This window comes from Candida metapsilosis, assembly GCF_017655625.1.
Source record: "Candida metapsilosis strain BP57 chromosome Unknown scaffold5, whole genome shotgun sequence".
Lineage (NCBI taxonomy): Eukaryota > Fungi > Ascomycota > Pichiomycetes > Serinales > Debaryomycetaceae > Lodderomyces > Lodderomyces metapsilosis.
In genome coordinates, this window is record NW_027138163.1 from 16,783 (window position 1) to 41,688 (window position 24,906).

The window sequence follows — 24,906 nt, forward strand, 5'->3', positions numbered from 1 at the left end:
TTAAATTTTTTCAGTCAACTCTGGCACAATCGATTCAAGATCTCCCACAAGGCCAATATCAGCAACATTGAAAATTGGCGCTTCGGGATCTTTATTAATAGCAACAATCACCTTTGCATCCTTCATACCAGCCAAATGTTGAATAGCACCGGAGATACCAATTGCAAAATACAATTCTGGGGCAACGATCTTACCAGTTTGACCAACTTGCAATGAATTGTCACAGAAACCTGAATCAACCGCTGCTCTTGATGCACCAATTGCCGCATTCAATTTCTTAGCCAAAGGATCAATCAACGCGTCAAATGTCTCTTTACTCTTTAAACCACGACCTCCAGAAACAACTCGGGTAGCCGAACCCAATTCTGGTCTTTCCGATGTGACCAACTCTTCAGATACAAACTCAGCACTGTTTCCTGACTCTGAATTGGCGGAAACCTCTTCTATTGGTGCTGCGGCTTGCTCTTTTGCTGGTGGGAAGGCCGATGCTCTGACAGATGCGAGTATCACACTATCTTTTGACTTGACGGTGGCCAATGCATTACCGGCGTAAATAGGGCGTACAAATGTCTTGCCATCAACCACTTTTGTAATGTCACTCAATGGTTGTACGTCCAACAAGGCCCCCAATCTTGGTAAGATTGACTTCCCAACCGAGGATCCGGAGATTAAAAAGTGGGTAAACTTTCCATCAATCAATTCTTTCAACAAGGGACTCACTTGTTCTGATAAGTAGTGCTCGTATGGTTTTCCTGTTTTGAAGACTTTGGTAACACCTTCTACTTTGGCAGCCCCATCTGCTATACTAGGGTCGACAACCAATGCCGTTATCGGCTCACCAATTTGCGCTGCTGCGGATACAGTGGATAAAGATGCTGGATTGATTTGACCCTTAGAGCCTTCAATCAAGACCAAACTATCCCTCAATGGTCTTGAGAGCGAAAATAACCTCTTGAATATCATTGGTGTGGGAGTAAAGCGATTGGGCGATTTTTTTTTTTTTTTTTCAGTGAACAAAATCATTCTATATTGACAAGAGTACTACGTAGCCTAAGAAAATAGAGCTAAAGGGATATACTTGAATTGACGGGAATCGAGCTCTCCATTAGCTCTTTAATCATTCTATTGATCTGGTCTCCTTTAAATAGGACTGGAATCCGACACCACTGACACATGATAGGACATGATAGGACATGATAGGACATGATAGGACAAATGATACGACAGTTCCATCTTGAATGTACCACTTCCATCTCAAATGTGCCACTTCAGCTTCATCTCTCTCCTCTAGCGTCTTACACATATTCTTCCTCTTTGTTCTTAAAACCTATTTCCGCCAATCTGGTATTTTGAATTTGTAATTGTCGCACTTTGTCAACATATCGCTTCTTTCATCAATAATGAGCTCAAGACGAATAGCAAGCCCATCTCCCAGCTTACGGCCCATCTCGTCTAAGCGGGTTCATAATTCCGAGAGACAACAACTTCTCCAAGCGGAAGTAAACAAGTACACCGACGACCCATCAGAAACAAGCTCCATAAACTATAAACAGTATGCCCCCGCATCCACAGTCAACTTAGAGCATTTAGAATGGAGCGATATACTTCCATATTATTTACCATTCTTGTCTTGGATTGGAAAGTATAACCTCAGGTACTTTATCGGTGACTTGATTGGTGGGTTGACGTTGGTTTTTTTCCAACTTCCTTTATCATTGTCATACGCTACAACATTGGCCCATGTGCCTGTGATTTCCGGGTTGTACTCATTGGCTATTGCTCCCTTTATTTATTTGATATTTGGAAGTGTTCCACAAATGGTTGTTGGACCTGAGGCGCCCATTTCGTTGGTTGTTGGACAAGCAATTGAGCCTCTACTTCATCACATGAAAAAGAAGCATCTTGACCCATTAGATTATGTCTCGGTGATTACATTTTTAAGTGGCGCCAGCTTATTGGGATTCGGTATTGGAAGATTGGGATTTTTGGACAACGTTTTAAGTGGGTCACTTTTGAAAGGGTTCATTGCTGGAGTGGGTGTCGTTATGAATATAAACTCGCTTATAATCATCTTAGGATTGGAAAAGTTGATGAAGGATATTTCTTCTGATCCATCTCAAATGGATATTCATTCACCCTTTGACAAGGTGGTATTTTTGATCAAACATGCAGGCCATTTCGATCCATTAAGCGCAAAGATTGGCGCAATTGGGTTTTTGATAATCATCACTTGCAGAATTCTCAAAAAGAGGACAAAAAACTCCCTTGTAGTTCTCTTCCCCGAAATCATGATAGTTGTCAGTGGTGCCACTATTTTCTGCCAATTTTTCCGATGGGATCTTGATGGAGTTGACATCATCGGCAAGGTTAAAGACAATAGGTCGCTCACAATATATAACCCACTTGGACTGTGGAAGCTTATAAAGCAATTGGGAACATCAGGGTTTCTTTGTGCCATGTTGGGATTCTTTGAGTCAACTACTGCGTCAAAGTCATTAGGAACAATGTTTGATTTACCCATTTCAACAAATAGAGAATTGGTAGCTTTGGGAAGTTTGAATTTTGTTGGAGCTATCTTTGGTGCGTTACCTGCGTTTGGCGGATATGGTAGGAGCAAAATAAACGCAATCTCGGCGAAAACCACCATGTCTGGGGCAATAATGGGCTTGCTCACACTTTTAACGATTCAATTTCTCCTTGGATACTTGTACTTTGTTCCAAAATGTATGTTGAGTGTTGTCACAAGTGTAATTGGAATCCTGTTAATCGAAGAGGCACCTTCTGAGTTGTTGTTCTATTGGAGAACCGGAGGCAGAGATGAGCTTATTACTTTTGCAATAACCGTTACCACGACTCTATTCTTTTCCATCGAAGGTGGAATTGCAGTTGGACTTGTCTATTCTTTAATCAGAGTTATCAAAAACTCCACAGCGTCTCGGATCCAAATTTTGGGTAGAATTCCCAACTCAAACACATTTGTTGATGCTGATATTCCAGTAGAACAGGTTGACGAGAGTGTAGCACGATTGAACGTGTTTAACGATATGAGGCAAACGCTGTTGAATCTCAAGGCAATAGAGGAGGTGGAAGGTTGCTTGATTATCAAGATCCCCGAACCGTTAAACTTTACAAATAGTAGCGATATGGTGGCAAGGTTGAAAAGAGTGGAAATGTATGGCTCCACACGTGCTCATCCTGCACTGAAGAGGAGTCGCGATCAGGAAATGAGTAGATATGTGATATTCGATCTTGACAGCATGAACGCAATTGACTCCTCAGCGGCCCAAACTGTAAAGAACTTGCTCACAAACTATCAAAGGCGAGGGATTAGATCTTTGTTTGCACGAGTATCACCCAATGTGAAACCTATTCTAAGGCAATCTGGTATTCGCGACCTCCTCAACCACGATATTGAAGAATTGAAGTACAATGAGATCCAAGAGTTGGCAAGTCACAGCGACAATGAGACGGTAAAAAGATGTCGCGATATCCTAGGGAAAGACCCATACTTTGATCACATCCTGGAGGCGTTGCGGTTGATTGACTGCTTTGAGTTGATTTATGGTGAAGTATAGATTTGGTAGCACAAAATATTTATTTTTAAAAGCGCGTTCTTTTTTGAAATTTGTAAAATGTAAACAAACCACTTTTCTTTTATCAAAGACTATGGCTAGCGTCGACTTTACCCCTATTGGCAAACGGAGGCCAAATACAAAGTTTCAGGTTATTCGAGGCTTCAACGCGGATGAGAACCGCCCCACCAATAGAAATTTGTTTCACGCTTTGAAAGACACAACAAACATCAATCACGATATAGGCGACTTAAGCTTTGATACAACACAAGAGTGGGAAGATGATCTCAAAAGGCAGACACCTGTAAAGTCTTATAAAGTGGAGCCAAGACAGGAAACGGTGTTTGAAAACATTGGATTAGGAGTCAACCAGCTGGAGGATATGATTCGCTATTTGGAGGCACAAGTGCTTGATTGGAAGTTTAAATATAAGAATCTCCTCACATTGATGGAGCAACTGGGAAGTGTCAGCGACGCCATGGAGACCAATATAGAACTCAGAAGCCAGTTGAAGCAGATGGAAGAAAGATTGAAACGGTCAGAGAAGAATACTCAGAAGGAGAGTTACATTCTTGAGCTCGAGCATAAAGACAAGACTATTCGTAAATTGATTGCCGATATGGAAACCATGGAGAGGGAATTGAAATCACACGACAACGATGCAAAGTTGAGGCAGGAATGTCGTGAATTGAACCAGAGAGTGAATATGTATGAGGAGAAGTTAAGAGAGTCAGAGGAGAAGTTACGTGAGTACGAGGATATGATGAAACTTGACAGCTCTGAGAAACAACTTCAGTCTCAGGAAAGTAGTCGACAAATATCCAAGTTGAAAGAGATAATAAAGGAAAATGAGCAGATTTATAAATCAGAGGTAAAGGAGTTTAAGTCATTGCTTCAACATATGGAGTCGGAGTTAGAAGCTGCCCACAAGGAGGTCAAAATGTTGAAACAAGACGCTGCCGACACTTCGCAAGTGAAGAGACATTTCAACACTGACATGAACGAACTCAATGGCGCCAACGAGGAACTTAGGAAACTTCTCGATGCTGAAAGAAAGAAGCTGAAACAGTTGCAAGCTGATGTGGACTCTCTTTCCAGAACAAACCAAAATTTATTAGATCAGATTGAAGACAACAAAAAGAAATTGGAGACGTTCAATGAAGTGCATCAAGACAATAGGTTATTAGTCGACAAGCTCGATGAAGAGAAGGAGAGGGTGAAGGAGCTTGAGAAGGAGCTCCATTCGGTGAAATTGTCTATGGAGCGTGAGAAGGAAGCACAGGAAGAATTGCAAGCTTTACTAAAAGAAGCTAAGAGGCCGGAAACTCGGTCGAATGATGCGGAAAAGCTAGAAGATATGAGAATGGAAAACAGTCAATTGAAGAACCGAGTGAAGGAGCTTACCTCTCATTGCCATGAGTTGGAAGATAATGTTGAATTGTTCAAGAGCAAGTTGAAGAGCAAAGAGCAAGCTTTACTCGAGCAAGAGGCTCACATCCAAACTCTTGAAGAAGACAATATACATTTAGCTAGTGATCAAGAAAAACTCGCTTCCACAAATGAAACTCTACGAAGTGAAGCTGAAAAGATGAAACACGATCTCCAACTTTGTCTTCAAGAGATCACCAACCTTGAAAACTTGAATGAAATTGAGGCTGAAAAACGTGTGTCACGATTGTTATCCAACGAACAAGCCCTCAAAGAAGAAATTACATCTTTGTCAAAATTGGCCATTCTGTTGGAAGACGAATTGAGATTATTAAAAGATAAGGAACAAGATAACATAGAGCTCTTTGATGACAACAGGGAGTTAGTGAGAAAGCTTAAGGAGATGCAAAGGATTCTCGAGGACTTGGGAGTCTCAAGTAAGGAAGAACTTGAAATCTTTGAGTCAAATGTAAGGGATAGAATAGTATCCATGAAGAGAGATTTAAGAGATAGCGAGATGGTTGTGACAAAGTTGGAGGATGAGCTTAGGAAGTCTCATAAAGAGTCAGCTTTCTTACAAGATAAGGTTGCCAACAAAGAGGAAGAGATCAAGTCCTTGGAAAGACTAATAAAGAGTGACAAGAAAGAAGACGATTCAGGTATGCAAGCATACCTAGAGTTTCAACTCAAGAAAACACACGAAGACCTCAACAAAGTCACAGAAGAGTTAAGGAATGTTAAATTGGATCACGATGCCCAACTTGCCAAAGTCCAGACCGCAAATAATAACAAAGTGAAGGAGCTAAAAGACCAGTTGAGTGATTACAAAACACAATTGAGTAGCTCCAACAAAGATTACAAACAGCTTGCAGACAAACTATGGGCATACAAAACCAATCTCAGGTCAGTGGAAGATATGGAGCGTGTCAACTATTACCGTGATTCTTGGGACTACTTTAAACAAAGATACAGAGACGCTACACTCAAGGCCAAGGACTTCAGATTCATGTATGACTTCGCTATCGATCAAATAAAGAACAGTCGGCTTAAACTCAATGATGACTCAAAGTTGGCTATTGTTGGATTATACCCTGAGTATGTTGGTGGATCCACAAAACCAAGAATTACCCTCAAAGGTGTAGCAACGTTTATTGTAGCTACTGTAAGGTTAAAAAGGCGGGCCAAATATGAAAAGAATAGATTTGAACAACTAAACAAAACTAGAAAGGAATTGGACTATGGAAGGAAAAAGTTTAAGGAGATTGAAAAGTCGTATACAGTTGGTATGAAAGTATTGTAATTTTATGTTGTTTGCTTTTTAGCGCGACCCTGTGATAATTTTTAGAAAAATTTCGTAAAGCCTTTTTTATTTTCCCTCTCAAACAAACCCCACTAAAAGAAGAAACACACTACCACATCAATCATGAGTGAAGAACCGTTGTCAGAGACATCTTCTTCATCCTCGTTTGTCCCTGTTGAACAGGTTCATGTACAAGATGCGATTCAGGTGATTGACGAGAACAAACGGTTCAACAATGCAATTTTAGACTACGTCAGCAAAACATCACTGGCAAATGTTGGCCACAATTATCACATCGTGGCGGTTTTTGGATCCCAATCAACTGGTAAATCAACCTTGTTGAACAATCTCTTTAACACCAACTTTGATGTCATGAATGAATACAGCAGACAACAAACAACCAAAGGAATTTGGTTGGCTTATTCTCCAGGAGTTTCAACAACATCGGGCCACATTTCCACAAAATCAAGTATCCTCGTGATGGACGTTGAAGGGACTGATGGAAGAGAAAGAGGTGAGGATCAAGATTTTGAAAGAAAAGCCGCTCTTTTTGCTTTATCCACTTCAGAGGTTTTGATCCTCAACATTTGGGAAACACAAGTTGGATTATATCAAGGTGCTAATTTGGGATTGTTAAAGACTGTGTTTGAGGTGAACATTACCTTGTTTGGTAAAAGTAAGTTGGATGCTAACAACGATCACAAGGTGTTGTTATTAATTGTGATCAGGGACCACGTTGGAGCAACCCCCGTGGAGAGTTTGGCCGAGACAATCACTCAAGATTTAAAAAAGATTTGGGATTCATTGCTGAAACCTAGTGAATTGAGCCATTTAAAGTTTGAGGACTTTTTTGATTTAGATTTCCATGCTTTGAATCATAAAATATTGCAACCAAAAGAATTCTCAGAAGGCGTGGGTAGACTTGGTGACAGGATGGTGAGGGAGAATGATCTTTTCAAACTTGAATATCATCACAATATCCCAGTGGAGGGCTGGACCTTGTATGCTGAAAAGTGCTGGGAACAAATTGAAAACAACAAGGACTTGGATCTCCCAACTCAACAAATTTTAGTTGCTCAGTTCAAGTGTGACGAAATTGTAGAGCAAACGTTTCAAGAGTTTTTGAAAAAGTTTGAAGAATTGTTCAAAGAGGTTGCAAAAGATCCTTCTTTTGAAGACATTGGTGCTTTGTTTGTTGACTTGAAGCATGACGTTCTTGAAGAATATGACCATGCTGCTGCCAAGTACAATAAATCAGTTTACGAGCAGAAACGTGTCAAATTGGAATCGTTAATGCATTCTAAATTTAAGGAGGTATTTGATTTATATGCTAAACAGTTGGTTGAAGCCAAAATATCCTCATTTAAACTGGAATTGGCAGCATTGAAAGGAAAAGACTTTGTTCATCAAAGTCAAAAGTTGTCACAAGGTGTTGTAAATTTGATCAAAACAAGTTTGGGCTTGATTTCCTTGAATGGGGTTCTTGCGTTTGATGATACTTTGGAGCAAGTCGAGAAGGAGCTTGCCACTTCCATCACCAAACAACAAAAGATTGAATTGGACAGTATTGTAAATAAAGCAGCAAAGAGATTGTCTACCAATTTGTCCAAAACTATCCAATTTGAACTCAATGACCCAAGCGAATCCACCTGGGATAATATTTTAAAACAATTTGAGCTGCAAGTTAAAGATTTCACTTCTAAGTACGAAGGAGATTTTGGTTTAAACACTTCAAAGGAAGAGAATGAAGAAGCTGTCACCAAATTCAAGTTCAAGTCATGGAACTACTTTTATGAACTCATTCACAAGTTCATTTATAAAGAAAGAGTTCTCGATATTTTGCAAAGCAGATTTGATGATAAATTCAGGTACGATGCTAATGGCTTACCCAAGTTGTATCAAGATGCAAGGGAATTAGAGGGTAGCTTTGCTGTTGCTAAAGAACATGCTTTGGACGTGTTGCCAATCCTTACAATTGCAAAATTAAGCGATGATTCTGAAATTGTACCAGACTTTGATCTATTTAGTCCTAAATTGAGATCTCAGTACTTGAATGTGAAAGTCGACCAAAGTGATGACGAAGATGACGAAGATGAGTCCCACTCATTTGCTGACATTATCAACGAAACTGAAAAGTCACAAATTTTGTCAAAATTTAAGAAGGAGATCGATGCAAAATTCGTGGAAACAAAACGCTCGATTGTACAACATGTTACTCAGATCCCTTACTATGTTTACTTGATTATAATTGCATTGGGCTGGAATGAGTTTATGGCGGTTGTGCGTAACCCATTTACGTTTGCACTTGCCATATTGTTTGCTGCATCAATCTACATTTTATACACGTTGAATTTATTAAAACCAGCAATTGCTGTTGGCCAGAGGTTAGTTGACGATGTTGTGATCATAGCAAAGGAAAAGTTGCGCGAGGTGTTGATTGACGATCACGAGATTCAAGCTCATAATCTTGACAAGATGACAGGCAGGGTAAAACAAGCAAGCTTTGAAGATAGATTCGAGGGGGGAAAGATTGTGGGGGATAAGGAAGAAGAGGATGCAACTGAGTAGTATGTAGCCTTTAATTTTGGAAAGAAAAGAAATAGTGTTCCTCTTTGCTTGTAGGGAAGTGTAACTAGTGTGGCTCGTTTATGGGAATTGTAATTGGTAGCGCAAACTCTTTTGCTAAACCAAATGTAACATTATTACAAATGTTACATACTTTCAAAATGTAACATGAGTAAAACAACAACAACAACAAAAAAACAAAAAAACAAAAAAACGAGGCAGGGCTAAGAAGCGCAAGGCTCCTATTTGTGAATGCAACAGTTGAAGTTCATAGCACTGTGGTTACTCACCGAGTCACAAGCAGTGGACTCTCTATACAAAGGTTAGCCACAGCCTTTTGAAGGAAAATCTCAAAAACGCTCCACAGTAATCTTTTTTTTTTGACGTCTAATTCTTCTGTTTCAGTATTTGCAACCTACGTACAATACACAAACTCATATGCCAGAAAAACAAAAAAAAATAAAACAGAGAAGAATGTTACCCAAGACCCGCCTAAAAAACCAACTGTAAATACAAACCTGCCTTCTACTTGAACAACAACCTTTTGCATAAATAAACCATAAAATTCCAAACCTTTTTTCAAACATCGATTAAGAGAAATGTATCACGCTTAAATTATACCCCTCTCCATAGCATTTTACCCCTCCATGATTCACAGCATTAATACACTCATCAATAGGCTTCCATCATATGGGGCTAAACCAGAAGAAGAAGAAGAAGTCGTTAACCCTGACGACTCGATGTCCTCTACGACAAGTATAGAGGCAAAGGAGTTGGACATAGATGTCAAGTCAATTCATTCACTGTCGGAACAGTCGTCATCTTCCTTATCATCACCACGCTCGTCTCCTCTATCGAGCACAGATTCAATTAGTATTCACAACTTTAAGATTTCTTCCTCGATTGACTCCATCATAAAGCCATTTACATCTGCAGTAACGAAAGGTAACCTCCACAAACAGTCAGAGCTACTTTTAGACGAGTTCAATTCTTCATTATCTGAGAATGCAATTACAATGTTGCCAAATTATAACATTTCACCTGCTGGTGACGAACATGGACTGTACTTGGCAGTTGATTTAGGTGGATCCACCCTTCGAGTTGCAGTTGTTGATATCGCTCCACAAACGGCAAAATGTGTATCCAGATCCGAACGAATAAACGTTGTTGTTGAGGAAAAATGGCTCATATCAAACGAATACAAGATTATCAATAGAAACTTTTTCAAATTCATTGGATCAAAGATTATGGAAACCATTGGCAAACAAGATATTTTAAAAGTGTCTGAAGTTGTGAAAACTGGAATTACTTGGTCTTTCCCTTTAGACACAACAAATTACAATAATGGTAAAATTAGACATGTATCAAAAGGTTACACAATTGGAGACGATGTTCATGACAAGGATTTGAAACAAATATTTGAGTCAGTCTTGAAAGAGGAATTTGATTTGCAGGTTGATATCAGATCTATCTTGAACGATTCATTGGCAGTTTATGCAGCAGGAGCATTTTTGGATGACAAGATGAGATTAGCCATGGTATTAGGTACCGGGTTCAACATGTGCTGCGCCTTGGATGCCAATAAGGAGCACATGCACCCAAGCAAGTTGATTGACAAAAAGATGCTTTTCAATACTGAATTGTCGTTGTTTGGACAAAATTTGTGTGATGATTTTGCTACAAAATATGACGCCATAATTGATAAACGTTTTGATCACTTTAAACACCACTTTAATACCTATTCAGTACCAGATCCAAAGACAAACGTTATTTTCCAACCTCACGAGTTGATGACTAGTGGGAGATACTTGCCTGAATTAACTCGATTAGTTCTTGCCGACTTGATTAAAGACAAGCAGATTTTCACAAACTTTGACAGCAGTGAATTGAAAACTATTTTGGAAGTCAAGTATGATGGATTTGGCGGTGAGCTTATGTGCTTCATTAGTGAATGCCACGATTTTGATGCTATTGGTGAACGAATCTGTGAAGTTTATCACTGGAACAAAACAATTTCAGATGAAGATATCGCCATAATCAGACACGTCATAAAGGCAATTGTACAAAGAGCAGCATTTATAGTTGCAAACGCAATCATTGCATTTTTCAAACTTCTCAAGCAATATAACAGGACAGAGGACTTGCATGGATTATTGACAATTGGCTACGTTGGTTCAGTATTGAACCATTTTCACAGTTATGAAAACTTGATTATAAACTATGTTAACACGAGTGAAGATGCCAAGGCAAATGGATATAAAATTGATTTGAAATTGATTGACAATAGTTCGATAATTGGCGCTGCAATTGGAGCAGCCTATTATTCAAAGTAAGTAAGGGAGGTTAATAGAAAAGACGTAATATAAAACTTCTGATGCATACGCTAACTCTTGGGAAACTCCATTCCAATCTTTTGTTCTTTTTTTTGCACCAATTCTGAACCAAAAGTTGGCGCAACGTAAAGTCCAACAACTTGACTTTGGCGACTGCAAGCTGAGTATAGAAAATGTAACAAGTTGTCTTCAAGATAGCTACAAGGCAATTTCAAACAGTAATCTATTATATCCTACTTACAATTTAAACTTCAATCCAGCAGCAGCATTATCACAAACAATCAAGACATTACCATGATCCTGTAAGTAGCTTGATGGGTATTTAGGATCGTTTTTCTTTCCATTAATTGTCTTGTCCAAAGCAAATCTCTTACCTTCACCCAACACAATCAATGCAACTTCATCAGAGTTATCCAAGATAGTTGAAATTCCAACACTTAGAGCATGCTTGGGGACTTTTGACTCATCATTATCGAAAAATCTGCAATTGGCCTTTATCGTTGAGTCAACAAGGTCTACTTTTCTAGTTTTCGAGTATCTAGTTGAACCAGCTTCATTAAACGCCAAATGACCCTCTGGACCCAATCCTCCGAGGAAAAAGTTGATCCTACCGTACTTTTTAATCTTGGCTTCGTATTCTGCACATTCCCCATCAACGTCCTTAGCTAATCCATTCAAAATGTTTATATTTTCTCTAGGTATGTCAATATGGTTGAAAAATTTGTCATACATAAAGTAGTGGTATGATTGTGGGTCTTGAGGTGTTAACCCCAAGTACTCATCCATGTTGAATGTAACGACATTCTTGAAACTGATCCTTCCTTGTTTGCAAGCATCAATTAACCTAGCATAAACGCCTTCTGGAGATGAACCGGTGGGTAATCCAAGTACAAATGGCTTTGATGGAGTTGGTTTGAAGCTGTTGATCTTATGTATAATGTAGTCAGCTAAATATTGCGAAGCATCGTCTGGTGATGAAAATGTAGCTTGTCTCATGGCGGGTTTAGTTACTCATGCTCCTGTGAGAATAAAAAGTGATAGATGTAGCCAATGTTATATACTTTTTCAGTATTTTCCATCTGCAAATATTAAATTGTCATCATGTCGTATGGATTGGTGACACAAAAGAAATGGGCGAAATCTCCGCTGAAAATGAGGCGACCGCAACACAACTCACACGAGCCAAGAGGACCGACGTCAGCCAAGGCGGTGGCACAATTGCAAATGCAATCCTACCCGCTATAACTCACTGTTACAGCAACTAGGTCGACTATCCTCCGATAGCTTCTCTTATAGTGTTTTATGTTTTTCCAAATGCAACATCAATCTATGTTGCAAGCGCGAAAACAACGTTACATTTTGTTACAAAGTGTGTGACATATTATAATACGCAATCCAAACCATAATCAGAGCAGCAGAAGACGGCGTAGGTTACACCATTAATACTTGCTACTATATACTATAACAAGAGCTTGGCAAGTACAGTAAGAGAGAGACAGTTTTGGGATTCTCTCTATGGGTAAATTGTGACATCATAAAATATCTTTCTCTCTGCACGTTTATCTTTTCTAAATTTCTTTTTTTTTTTGCTACAAATGTAACATTGTTGCTCAAATCGATGTGACATTATTCATAACCGCCAAATATCAAACACCGATTTATCCACATGGGGTCATCTCTTAATCATATTGTGTAAATGTATATATATATATATATACACATGCACAAATCTCCCAAAGATATGAAGAACATTTTTAAATCTACCATAGATCTATACCCACTTTGATACCCTACCAAACCTTAACATGTCATATACAAGATTTACCAATTGCCATCTCATCGATAATGGTGAACTATACGAATTCACTGACTTATACGTTGACAACAATACTAGAAAAATCTCCAAACAACCAAGAGATGCTAATCAAATTACTAGAACCATTGACTTGCATGGACAAATTATTGCTCCAGGTTTCATTGATATTCAAAATAATGGTATTTATGGGTTAAATTTTTCAAGCTTAAATGAACACTCAACCAAGGAGGATATTAAAGAGTTTCAAAGGTTTTACAGAGATGCAATGACAAAGTACTTGTCTACTGGTGTTACTTCCCTTTGCCCTACGGTAACCTCCAACTTTCCAAGTGTGTACCCCAAAGTTCTTCCATTGTACAAGAGGTCAAGAGTTCCACACCAAACTGACTCTTTAGGAGCACATCTTGAAGGTCCATTTATCAACTTGAAAAAGAAAGGTTGCCATCCACCGGAAACCTTTGTTGATGCAAAAGGTGGTGAAGATAAACTACTAGAAGTATACGGTGGCAAAGACAATCTTTTGGAAAATGTTTGTATAATAACTGCTGCTCCAGAAATCCCAGGAGTGTTGGAATTGATTCCTTATATCAAGCAGCAAAATTGTGTGTTTTCAATTGGCCATACCATGACAGATTACCAAAGAGGTGTTGATGCTATTGAAAATGGATGCACCATGATTACTCACTTGTACAATGCCATGCCACAACCACATCACCGTAATCCAGGTGTAGTTGGCTTAATAAATACCCCCAAGGTTTCTCCAGAAAAGATTCCCTACTATGGTCTTATATGTGATGGTGTGCACATCGATCCATCAATGATTAACATGGCATACAAGTCAAATCCAATCAAGTGCGTTTTGGTGACCGATGCTATGCACTTGATAGGTTTACCAGATGGTGAATACAAGTGGGACAATCAAGTCATTGTGAAAACAGGCGATAGATTGTACTTGAAAGGTACCGATACTTTAGCAGGTGCTGCTACGACATTACCACATTGTGTGCGAAACTTGATGAAATGGGCCAACATTGGATTACCAGAAGCTGTAAAAACCGTAACCAACAATGCCGCTTTGTCCATTGGAGTTGAACATGAAAAAGGGTTTTTGAATGAAGGATGTGATGCAGATTTGGTTATTTTAAATCAAGAGGGATTCGTAACTAAGGTTTACAAGTTGGGCAGTGAAATTGTTTCGTCTGATATTCCACAATCTAGAGTTAGCAGCGACAGTAAAATCCGGGCTGTGTTATAGATGTATACAAATAAATACGCAAAGTTTTCGAATATTCTTGAATCTCTATATAAATGATTTACTTATTTTCCATTCCTGGGGAATAAGCATACTTGGAGTAGGCTCTGATCCTAGCCCCAAAGATGTAGAACAAGTATGGAATAAGGCAACAAGCCAATGAAATAAAAGCCATCAAAGACGTAGCCCATTCATAACCCAAAGTGTGGTACATTTGAATTGTGAATAATGGGACACAAGCACCCCAGACAGATCTAACAAATGTTTTTGCTGCCAATGCACTAGCGGCATAATGTTGATATGAATCAACAATGTAGTTATTTGCAGGATTATATAAACAACAGAATCCGAAACCAACAGCCAAACCTGAAAAACATGGACCGGCCCAAGAAATCCAAGTGTAAGAAGACCAAGCAAATGCAAAAAGACCAGCTGGAACAAACCAACATCCAATCATCATTGGGATTAACCTCAACTCAGCTGGTGGTAATTCTCCATTGTCCCTATATTTCTGAGCTCTTTTGTTATAATCAATATTGAAAAGTGGAGAAATTACCGTGGCAATAAGGACACCAACACCAATAGGAATGAACATAATACCAGTTTTCGAAGCAGACCAATGCTTACCTTCCATATAAATAACAGGGTAAGCGAAGAAAAACATATACAACAAACCATAAACCACTGACATGTAAATGGTGACCAAAAACACAATCAATTCACGCAACAACACGAATGGTCTCAAAAGTGACGTCTTTGCAACATCCTTAAACTTTCTCACTTCAATCTCGTTCAAACTTCTGTATCTTGAGTCACCAGTATCTTTTCTCAATTTCTTTGCTCTCTTCCTCAACAATGTTCCGTGATGGGTTTCAGGCACAATAAGTATGAAAATGGCATAAATTACACCTGCAATGATTAAAAATGTCCAGTAAATCCATCTCCAAGTTGGTGCGTGATCAGCTAATAAACCACCGAAGATTGGACCACAAACTGGACCCAAGAATGGAGCAGCTGAGAATATTGACATGGCTACACCTCTTTGAGGTCCTTCCCAGATATCAGCTAATGAACCACCAATTAATGTCATGGGAGCACTAAATGCAATTCCATCAATTAAACGACAAATAATCAATGTTCCAATGTTTTTTGCGGCACCACAAGGAACGATAAATATCAATGCAACGAAAAGTGTAACAGCATAAATTGGCTTTCTTCCCACCTCTTCCGACATTGGAGCAAACACCAAAGGACCAAACCCGAAACCTAAAACAAACATGGTAACTGACGCCAAAATGATAACTTCTTCCGACACACCAAAGTATGCAGCCGGACGCTCTAAATCACCAGTAACAATTGCTGAACCAAGAGCAACAACAAAACAAATTATACCCAATAAAAGGGTGTACGTCCATTTTCTTCCGTTTCCAATTGTTTTTGGATTACCTTTGTCGTCTTCAACCCATTGAACAATCCTCAAACCTGTGTCTATATCAAGAGGATACTTCCAAGGGTCATTTTCATTGAAATCAGATTGTGGGTCAGGATGTGTCAATTCTCGTTTCACATCATATTCTGGCTCCAAAGGTCCCAATCGACCAGCACCTTCATGAAGCTCTGAAATGATTTTCTCAACACCCGCGTTATTGGTGACTAATCTTTCCAACTCTTTTTCATCTTCTGAATTGTGTGAACGAAGGTGTTCTAAACTGTGACTTATTTTCTTTGTGAGGGGCTCATTATGATGAGCTGCTGGTTCATTATGGTGAGCTGCTGGCTCATCATATGGAGTGATTTTATTTGAGTCAATACTGCTTGTATCTGGACTGTTTGCCATTTCTGTGGGTAAAAATTCTATTAATAGCGGGGTATAGGAATTAAAAGCAGTTGTTTGGTTGTAAAAGTGTGGAGCTATGTTTAATAAATGATGATGAGTCAATGAATGACTGTAGTATTCCAAGGGGAATATCCCCCTCTATTTATATTCTTTTAACTTCATCAAAATTGTGTAATTTCTGTTTGTATCCACTCGAAGTCGGTTGGAAAATCGTATTATGGCTCTTGTGCTGTATAAAACTTTTCTTTTGTTTCTGGCGCTTAAACAATAGAAAAAGAAATTAGGGAAATCTGTTTTTTGCAACCTGTTTTGTGTCTTTAATAACTTTGTGCAAAAATAAAAAAAAATTTTCAGCCGTAGGGATATAGTTGCCGATGCTGTGCTATAACCAAAGCACTGACAGTCAGTTACACTTCACATAATTTATCTCTTTTGAAGAGGTAATTGAAGCTATTGAGTCCAATTTAACCTCTAATGCTCAATGTAGTTCTGGCTTAGCGTAAATATGGTCCCTAATAAATGAAGGGGAGAAAAGGGACAACCATCGACATCGGCTTTAAAAAAAACCAAACCTTACACAATAATCACCATACACAAAACAATCTTCTTTTCCTAGTAAATGCCGGTTTTGTGAAAACACCTAGTCGTCTTCAAGCGTTACGGGTGATTGTTCTAGATTCAAAGACATTAACTACACCCTTTTCACAGCTAACGGCAGATAAAAGCATAGAAACAGTTTAGCTTCAGCTTTTTTAAGGAGTGTCACTGGGACCACAAATTGTACATCTTTGTGGAATTAAGGCACGGCTGCTCATATCTTCTTGATAATCGAAGTTCCGTGACATTTTTTAAAGCGCAATCAAAAAGATACAATACAATTAACCTCTAATGACGAATATTAGTTTAAAAGGTATATAATGTATAATCTATGAATATGAAACTGCTTCCCTTAATGTCCACTTTCCGCTTGTGGTGCCTTTTCATCCATATTTGGAGAATAAGCGTACTTGGAATATACTCTAATTCTGGCTCCAAAAATAAAGAACAAATATGGAATGAGGCAACAAGCCAATGAAATAAAAGCCATCAAAGTTGTAGCCCATTCGTTACCCAAAGTGTGGTACATTTGAATTGTGAATAATGGAACACAAGCACCCCAGACAGATCTAACAAATGTCTTTGCTGCCAACGCACTAGCGGCATAATGTTGGTAAGAGTCAACAATATAATTGTTTGCAGGATTATGACCAATCTTTCCAACTCTTTCTCTTCCTCAGAGCTGCGTGATCTCAAGTGTTCCAAACTGTGAGTTATTTTCTTTGCGAGTGGCTCATGCTGATGAACTGCCGGCTCATCGTAGGCAGCTACCCTATTGGAGTCAATACTGCTTAAGTCTGAACTATTTGACATAGTGATAATGAGGAATATTTATGGATGAGAGCTTGAGAGATGAGTATACGGAAAAGTTTGAGGAAACATCGTCCTATTTTTATTTTACTAAACTAACTTCATGGCCTAATTTTTCTTGTTTTCTTCAATCGGTTAGAATTTTGAACTAAAGGTTCGAGGGAGTCTACAGAGTCAACTTTGTCTCAGGTTTGTGTAATTTGTTTTCTTTCGCAGTCGTTAAGGTCCGGATGTCACAATGAGACCATGCAACTCAAGCCGTAAGCCAACTACAATTTAACAACAGAGGTCTTCTTATACTCTCACTCAGCGTACTAAGTATAACAACTTTCTTCTTAATAGAACAGGCTACTCTTATCAACACTGTCAGATCTGGAAGAACAAACAGGATACTTACCGGTTGAAAATACCGCAGTTTTACGTATGAACTAAATAAAGGATTCCGCTCCAACATTTGTGCCGCTTTTGTGAACTGATGAACCAAAAGATAGCGCATTTGATAAGTCCTAGTCATTTTCTTGCATGTGCATATGCAATGCACATATATTATTCAGTCGTGTTTGGATCAAAACAATACGCACACTATAGGCCAGGAAATCATAGAGCTTTAATAGGCTATCTAAATTGGAGATTTAGAGTGTGACACTGTGGTATGTCGAGCAATTAAGGAATCTATTCGATTAGGCTAAATAGTCCTTTAGTTTTGTGTAATTGTCAAATTGCGCTTGTTTACTACAATGCGCAGACAAAGATATACACACACAGTTTTGTTGAGATATTGGGAACTCAGAGTAGAACAGAGGAGTAACAATCTTGTGTAATGGATTATGCACTTATCCATGAAGTCAGCTGTTAAGTTCAGGATTTGCCAACTAATGGCCTGATTCATCAGCTGATTTGGTCATGTTTTCTGCAATCTTGTTCTTGGCTTATTCATTATAAATAGGCCTTGGAATTTTTACTGATTTCCTGGTTTACATAGTTCTTTAAGTTATTTTGACATAATTCACTATGCCTATTATTTTAATTTCTTATTGCACTATATCTTCAAACAGATTTTAGTTTCCAGCGTAATATCGAACCCATGGAAACCAAAACATTTTTGTGCAACAATTCCGCACGGCTAAGTGATGATCTTGATGTAACCATAAAAACCAAAATGAATAAAGCCGATGAATAAGATCTTGTGCTGAGCGCAATTAGCAAACGTATACATCTTTACGATAACGGAATCACAAACTCCGAAGCTCTCTTATTGATAAAATATTAATGTAATACTCTAAATGGTATAAATGTAGTCTATATATATAAAAAGCGAAACCGCAACTAAATTAATGTCCATGGCTCTCCATGTCTGGTTTCTTTGCGTCAATATGTGGAGAATAAGCGTATTTGGAGTATGCTCTAATTCTTGCTCCGTAAAAGTAAAACATATAAGGAATAAGACAACATGCAAGTGAGATAAATGCCATCAATGAACTGGCCCATTCATAGCCTAAAGTGTGGTACATTTGGATGGTAAACAATGGAACACAAGCACCCCAAACAGATCTAACAAATGTTTTTGCTGCCAATGCACTAGCGGCATAATGTTGATATGAATCAACAATGTAGTTATTTGCAGGGTTGTATAAACCACAAAGACCAAATCCAACACCTAAACCTGAAAAACATGGACCGGCCCAAGAAAGCCAGCTGTAAGAAGACCAAGCAAATGCAAAAAGACTAGTTGGAACAAACCAGCAAGAAATCATCATTGGGATTAATCTTAATTCAGCTGGTGGTAACTCTCCCCTGTCTCTATATTTTTGAGCTCTTCTGTTGTAGTCTTTGTTGAAAAATGGAGCAGCAATAGTAGCTAAAATGACACCACCACCAATAGGAATGAACATGACACCCGTTTTAGAAGCAGACCAGTGCTTACCTTCCATATAAATAACAGGGTAAGCGAAGAAAAACATATACAACAAACCATAAACCACTGACATGTAAATGGTGACCAAAAACACAATCAATTCACGCAACAACACGAATGGTCTCAAAAGTGACGTCTTTGCAACATCCTTAAACTTTCTCACTTCAATCTCGTTCAAACTTCTGTATCTTGAGTCACCAGTATCTTTTCTCAATTTCTTTGCTCTCTTCCTCAACAATGTTCCGTGATGGGTTTCAGGCACAATAAGTATGAAAATGGCATAAAACACACCTGCAATGATTAAAAATGTCCAGTAGATCCATCTCCAAGTTGGTGCGTGATCAGCTAATAAACCACCAAAAATTGGACCACAAACTGGACCCAAGAATGGGGCAGCTGAAAAAATGGCCATTGCAACACCTCTTTGTGAACCGATCCACATGTCAGCCAATGAACCTCCTATCAATGTCATTGGGGCACTAAATGCAAGTCCATCAAGCAAACGACAAATGATCAATGTTCCAATGTTTTTTGCGGCACCACATGGAACAATAAAAATTAATGCAACGAAAAGGGTAACAGCATAAATTGGCTTTCTTCCTACCTCTTCCGACATTGGAGCAAACACCAAAGGACCAAAACCGAAACCTAAAACAAACATAGTAACTGATGCTAAAATGACAACCTCTTGTGAAACACCAAAGTATGCAGCTGGACGTTCCATATCACCAGTAACAATTGCCGAACCAAGAGCAACAACAAAACAAACAGCTCCCAAAATACCCGTGTATACCCATTTGATTCCTGATCCCCAGTTAATTGGATTATTTTTATCCTCCTCTACCCATTCAACTATCCTCAATCCTGTGTCTAAATCAATTGGATACTTCCATGGATCGTTTTCATTAAAGTCTGATTGTGGATCTGGGTGTGTTTGTACCAATTTAATATCCAATGGCTCTTCCAATGGACCCAATTGCCCAGCACCTTCTTGCAACTCTGTCCTAATTCTATCAACACCTGGATTGTTTGACACCAACTTTTCTAGCTCCTGATCATCTTCATGTGAACCTAAATGAGAAACAAGCCTTGAAATTCTGCTTTCCGTCCTGTGGACATTTTCATTTCCTTGTTGGGGTTGAAAAGCTTCTGCATAATCTCTTGGTTTCTCTGAGTCTAAGCTTGCGTTATCAATTGTATCTGAATCTGTTCTGTGAGACATGTTTTTTTGTTTCTGAGGAGGAGGAAGAAGAAACAATCTTCTATTTCTCTGAGGAGGAAATACCATTCTTTAAATAACCCTTGATGTGACTCTAGAACTGGTTATGAGTGCTTGGAATGTTTATTCTTCGGTAGGTAATTACGGTATTTTTTTTGCAACCGCTTATCCCTTGTAGAGCGGTATAATATGCGTCACTACTGCATAGTAAAACAATATTTGCCGCATGTGAAGTTAAAATGAAAAAATAGCCCATCTTGCAGGATGCATAATTGCACAAAACCAAAATTAACAAGCGCTTTAGAACCGATATCGGTTCATATCTAATCGGTTGTAATAATATCTATGTTTTATTGCCAACATTGACCTACTTAGCACACCTAATGGAAGAATAGAGCAGCTACCTTGTGACGTCCTCTACCTCCTGTAGTTCTTATATGGGCATTGCATGTGGGATGCTACTTTTGTCATGAGTCGGAAGCTCTCAAAGTCACGTGCCAACTTTGCGGGATTTTGTAATTTTTTTTTCTTTTCTTTACCTTTTCTGTCCATACTGTTCTTTTGTTTTCGGCACCAATTGTAGAACCTTTAGGTCGGTTGGTATTAAGGAATGATTTACTTTTGCCAGGTTGTCTTGGCAAAAAAAACTGTCGCTTGGCAAATGCGCCCTCCTCCCTTCCCTTTCCCTTTGATCCGTCCCATGACTGCACCACCTCCTTCTGGCTTGTGTCGGCTACCATTATGAAACACTCTCGTAAACATTCAGACCGATAACACCATCAAACGCTTCCACGTCTGATATATATCCCACTTTATCCCCTCTAAACAGCAACATCGATTCCATACTACCAATTGTGGTCTCTAACATCTGAAATTGATTTACAGAGAGTCGCACTTCTTTCTTTAGTAGTGTTAATAACTCAAAGATGCGTCGTATGTACGTATAACCCGACGGATCTCTTGTAATATCCACAGCTTTCATAAGGGCTTTTGCAATCACTTCGAGTTTGAAGCAAACACCAGGACCATTGAATTCGAAAGAGACTAAAGGTAGTCCTACCGTCTTTTCGCAAAACTCTTTGGCAATTGTTATTGGGAACTCATTTGATAAGCAGAATTCGGTATTGTTGATCATGTTGTTTGCATTAGCGACGTCCCAAGTTAAAGTCATCATCCAGTATTTGCTCAACAATATGTTTGCTTTTTGAATATCAGGTGCTGCATCAAGTATTGTAATTTGTTGGAGTTGATTTTGCACGGCTGAAACCAAACGCAAAGAATGTGCGTCGTACTTGATTGCTTTAAACTGATCAAATATAGATTTGTTGGGTATGGCAAATATCTTGACCAATTCTCTAAAACCGCCAATCAATATTGAATATTCTTCATCGCCAAGTGAAGGGAATGGCACTGATGGTTCAAGGATAACCGGCAATGACAGCTCGAGACATACAAATCGTTCAGTAACTACCAAAAGGTAGTAGATTTTCCTCATTCTATGAGTTTCCGCGGGTGAACTTGAATAAGTGTCTGCTCTGTCAAGTCCCATTATTTGAGCAAGGGTGATTGCTTCTCTCAAATAGCAAATAGCAGTTGGACCAGCCTCTGCATTCGCCAAGGCAATATGAAGAAAGAATGCCGTTAAAACACATTCCAAAGTTGGTTCAGTTTTCCTCACTCGGATGGCTTCTGATGCAAAATCAATGTCGAGAATGTCTTGTGGGATAAGTGTTTGGTTGGTCATGAACCTCACTTGACTGGTGATGGTGGCACAAACAGCACAACTTAATGCATAAGCTGATGGTTCAACTGCACGTGAAATTAATTCGGCAACTGATATCACTGGCCAAATTCCATAGTACCAAACCTGGTAGACGTTGAGACATGGGAGGAGTGATTCCAAGCTGATTATAGGCACAAACTGATTATTCTCCAAAGCACTAGTTATAGCCAATTTTTTAATTGCGTCTCTTGTCTTATCATGAATCCTCTTAGGGCCACACTTTCTCTTTACTCGAGAATTCGTACATTCCAAACCATGAGTTACACACCTGCTGCAAGGAACTTTCAAGTCGCATTTAACTTTCCTGATGCTGCACGAGTCACATGCTCTTTTGCTTTTACGAGCGGGCTCAGCACTGCCTGTGAGGCCTGTTTGGGGTTGCTCAACAACTGGCCTCGAGGATCCGACGTTCATGTATCCCAGGGGTGAGTTATCTGCTATCACGCTCATTTGTGCTGGATAGATCTCATACCCCTCAGGGGTAAAACTTGGTTGTGAACGAATCGCTGAGCCTGAGCCCGAGTTTGATGAGGTAGTGCCGGTGATAAACTCTCCCGAGACGGCGTGTTCTGCTGCTCCTGAATAGTTGTAATAGTTGTCCATTAGGTGTTGGAGTTGATCTTTGAAGCTCGGAGATCTGATTTTTTTTTTTTCGTGCAGTTGTTTCTCGTATATTTTGAAGTCCGCAAATCTTACACAGGGTCAACAAAGGGGTAGCTGAGTAAACAGAAGAGTAATACTAAGAGCCAGTAGATGTAGTAAATAGAGTTCCCCTGAAGAGCAATGTAATAGAACGGTGTTTGAGGATAGTATAGAGAGGAAGCACTTTGTCTACTGAACCTTCCTGGTATACCAACAGCATATTTTGAGTGGGGCAGTTTAAAGTCTATCAGGAAGGTGTAGTCATGAAGTACAGAGCACTTAAAGCTTGACAACTATTCTGTTGGACAAGGCATCTCTTCAGATACAACACGTTACCTGCCAGATTGCGTTGGAGAAAACGACAACCGAAAAAAAAAAAAAAAAACATCAACAAACGAATTTGCACCACGATTCTCACATCTCCATCCAAAGCAATCATGACAGACATTGAAAACAATGGAGAGCAAAGGGAACTATCCATTAAGGAGGAGTATCAACTATGGAGAAAGAATTGCAGGTACATGTACGAGTTTGTCACTGAAACTGCCTTGACATGGCCGTCGTTAACCATACAATGGCTTCCAAACTACACAACTGAGGATGGCATTATCAACACCAAGCTTCTTCTTGGTACACATACATCAGGAAACGACCAAAATTACTTGAAAGTGGCCGAGACTCATCTCTCTGGGAGTGGCGAACAAAAGGCCAATTCAAGAGTCAAGATTGTACAAAAGTATACCAATAGTCAAGAGATATGCAGGGCTAGATACATGCCACAGGATGCGAATATAGTGGGATCTATAAATGGATCAGGAGAGGTTGACTTGTACCGCTTGAATAGTGATGATACTGGAAGTTATTCACATTTCACCCCTCATTCAGATAATGGTTATGGTCTTTCATGGAATCCTATCAATAAGGGGTTGTTGTTGACGGCTGCTGATGATAAGCTAGTATGTGTTAGCGACACAAACAAAGCCAATGAGTTGGTATTCAAGAATGGGGACCTGACTGATATTGTCAATGATGCTAAATGGCACCACTTCAATGGCAATCTATTTGCATCGGTCTCAGAAGATCAATACACCTACATCTACGACACCAGGACAAACTCAATTGCATCCAAATATTATTCAAAGGGATCTTCCGGAATCAATTCCTTGACATTCTCCCCATTTTCACAAAACTTGCTCGCTATAGGTAACTCAAACTCCAGTATAAACTTGTTGGATTTGAGAAAACTAAGCAGTAAAGGCACATCGGGATTATTGCATACCTTAATGGGCCACACGGAGGGTATAACGTGTATGGAGTTTTCTCCTCATAATGACGGAATATTAGCCACTGGTGGACTGGATAGGCGATTGATATTATGGGACTTGTTCAAAATTGGAGAGGAGCAACAACAAGAAGATGCAGAGGATGGATGTCCTGAGCTATTCATGATACACGCTGGCCATACTGCCGGTGTCACTGATTTAAGCTGGTGTCCATTTAAAGAGTGGACAATTGGATCCGTTGCTGATGACAATATTGTCCATTTGTGGGAAGTGAATAAAGGCTTGTTGGTTAATGAAGAGGAAAATGATGGCGTTCCAGACAGTTTTCTTGAGTAGGCTACATAAAAATACATATTCGATGTACAGAAACACACTGTACATGAGTCAGAGTATTAGCGTAGTTCCCACGTACGAGTGACTTTATTCCAGTCGTGTGAGAAGTATACTAAAAAATCTATTTAAAGCCAAAAGAGAGAGAAAGGAAAAAATTTAGAGAGAACAAAAAAAAATTGGTCATAACTTTACACCACTCAAAAAACACACTACAGAAACCC

General features: G+C 39.1%; 8 protein-coding genes and 1 pseudogene across 9 annotated transcripts; 3 read left to right on the forward strand and 6 right to left on the reverse strand. All coding sequences in view use genetic code 12, as the record gives it.

The window, feature by feature from the left end:
* On the reverse strand, positions 1-963 carry I9W82_003748 (uncharacterized protein; the record flags this gene model as incomplete). The annotated part of the gene is made up of 1 exon (XM_067692746.1): positions 1-963. The coding sequence occupies one exon, from the start codon at positions 961-963 to the stop codon at positions 1-3; it is 963 nt and encodes a 320-aa protein (XP_067547337.1).
* A 437-nt stretch (positions 964-1,400) lies between these two features.
* On the forward strand, positions 1,401-11,198 carry I9W82_003749 (annotated as a pseudogene). Its single transcript has 4 exons — positions 1,401-3,564; positions 3,818-6,283; positions 6,446-8,867; positions 9,545-11,198. Coding segments are annotated over exons 1-4 (8,706 nt in total).
* A 237-nt stretch (positions 11,199-11,435) lies between these two features.
* Positions 11,436-12,194, reverse strand: NAG1 (Nag1p; the record flags this gene model as incomplete). The annotated part of the gene is made up of 1 exon (XM_067692748.1): positions 11,436-12,194. The coding sequence occupies one exon, from the start codon at positions 12,192-12,194 to the stop codon at positions 11,436-11,438; it is 759 nt and encodes a 252-aa protein (XP_067547338.1).
* An 809-nt stretch (positions 12,195-13,003) lies between these two features.
* Positions 13,004-14,269, forward strand: DAC1 (Dac1p; the record flags this gene model as incomplete). The annotated part of the gene is made up of 1 exon (XM_067692749.1): positions 13,004-14,269. The coding sequence occupies one exon, from the start codon at positions 13,004-13,006 to the stop codon at positions 14,267-14,269; it is 1,266 nt and encodes a 421-aa protein (XP_067547339.1).
* Positions 14,270-14,327: 58 nt separating this feature from the next.
* Positions 14,328-16,103, reverse strand: NAG3 (Nag3p; the record flags this gene model as incomplete). The annotated part of the gene is made up of 1 exon (XM_067692750.1): positions 14,328-16,103. One exon carries the CDS (start codon positions 16,101-16,103, stop codon positions 14,328-14,330), a length of 1,776 nt encoding a protein of 591 aa, XP_067547340.1.
* Positions 16,104-17,052: 949 nt separating this feature from the next.
* On the reverse strand, positions 17,053-17,513 carry I9W82_003753 (NAG4; the record flags this gene model as incomplete). The annotated part of the gene is made up of 2 exons (XM_067692751.1): positions 17,053-17,355; positions 17,448-17,513. The coding sequence occupies 2 exons, from the start codon at positions 17,511-17,513 to the stop codon at positions 17,053-17,055; spliced, it is 369 nt and encodes a 122-aa protein (XP_067547341.1).
* Positions 17,514-18,841: 1,328 nt separating this feature from the next.
* Positions 18,842-20,647, reverse strand: I9W82_003754 (MFS transporter; the record flags this gene model as incomplete). The annotated part of the gene is made up of 1 exon (XM_067692752.1): positions 18,842-20,647. One exon carries the CDS (start codon positions 20,645-20,647, stop codon positions 18,842-18,844), a length of 1,806 nt encoding a protein of 601 aa, XP_067547342.1.
* A 736-nt stretch (positions 20,648-21,383) lies between these two features.
* SUC1 (transcription factor) lies at positions 21,384-23,030 on the reverse strand (the record flags this gene model as incomplete). The annotated part of the gene is made up of 1 exon (XM_067692753.1): positions 21,384-23,030. One exon carries the CDS (start codon positions 23,028-23,030, stop codon positions 21,384-21,386), a length of 1,647 nt encoding a protein of 548 aa, XP_067547343.1.
* Positions 23,031-23,506: 476 nt separating this feature from the next.
* HAT2 (Hat2p) lies at positions 23,507-24,688 on the forward strand (the record flags this gene model as incomplete). Its single annotated transcript, XM_067692754.1, has 1 exon — positions 23,507-24,688. The coding sequence occupies one exon, from the start codon at positions 23,507-23,509 to the stop codon at positions 24,686-24,688; it is 1,182 nt and encodes a 393-aa protein (XP_067547344.1).
* Between the last annotated feature and the right edge of the window lie 218 nt (positions 24,689-24,906).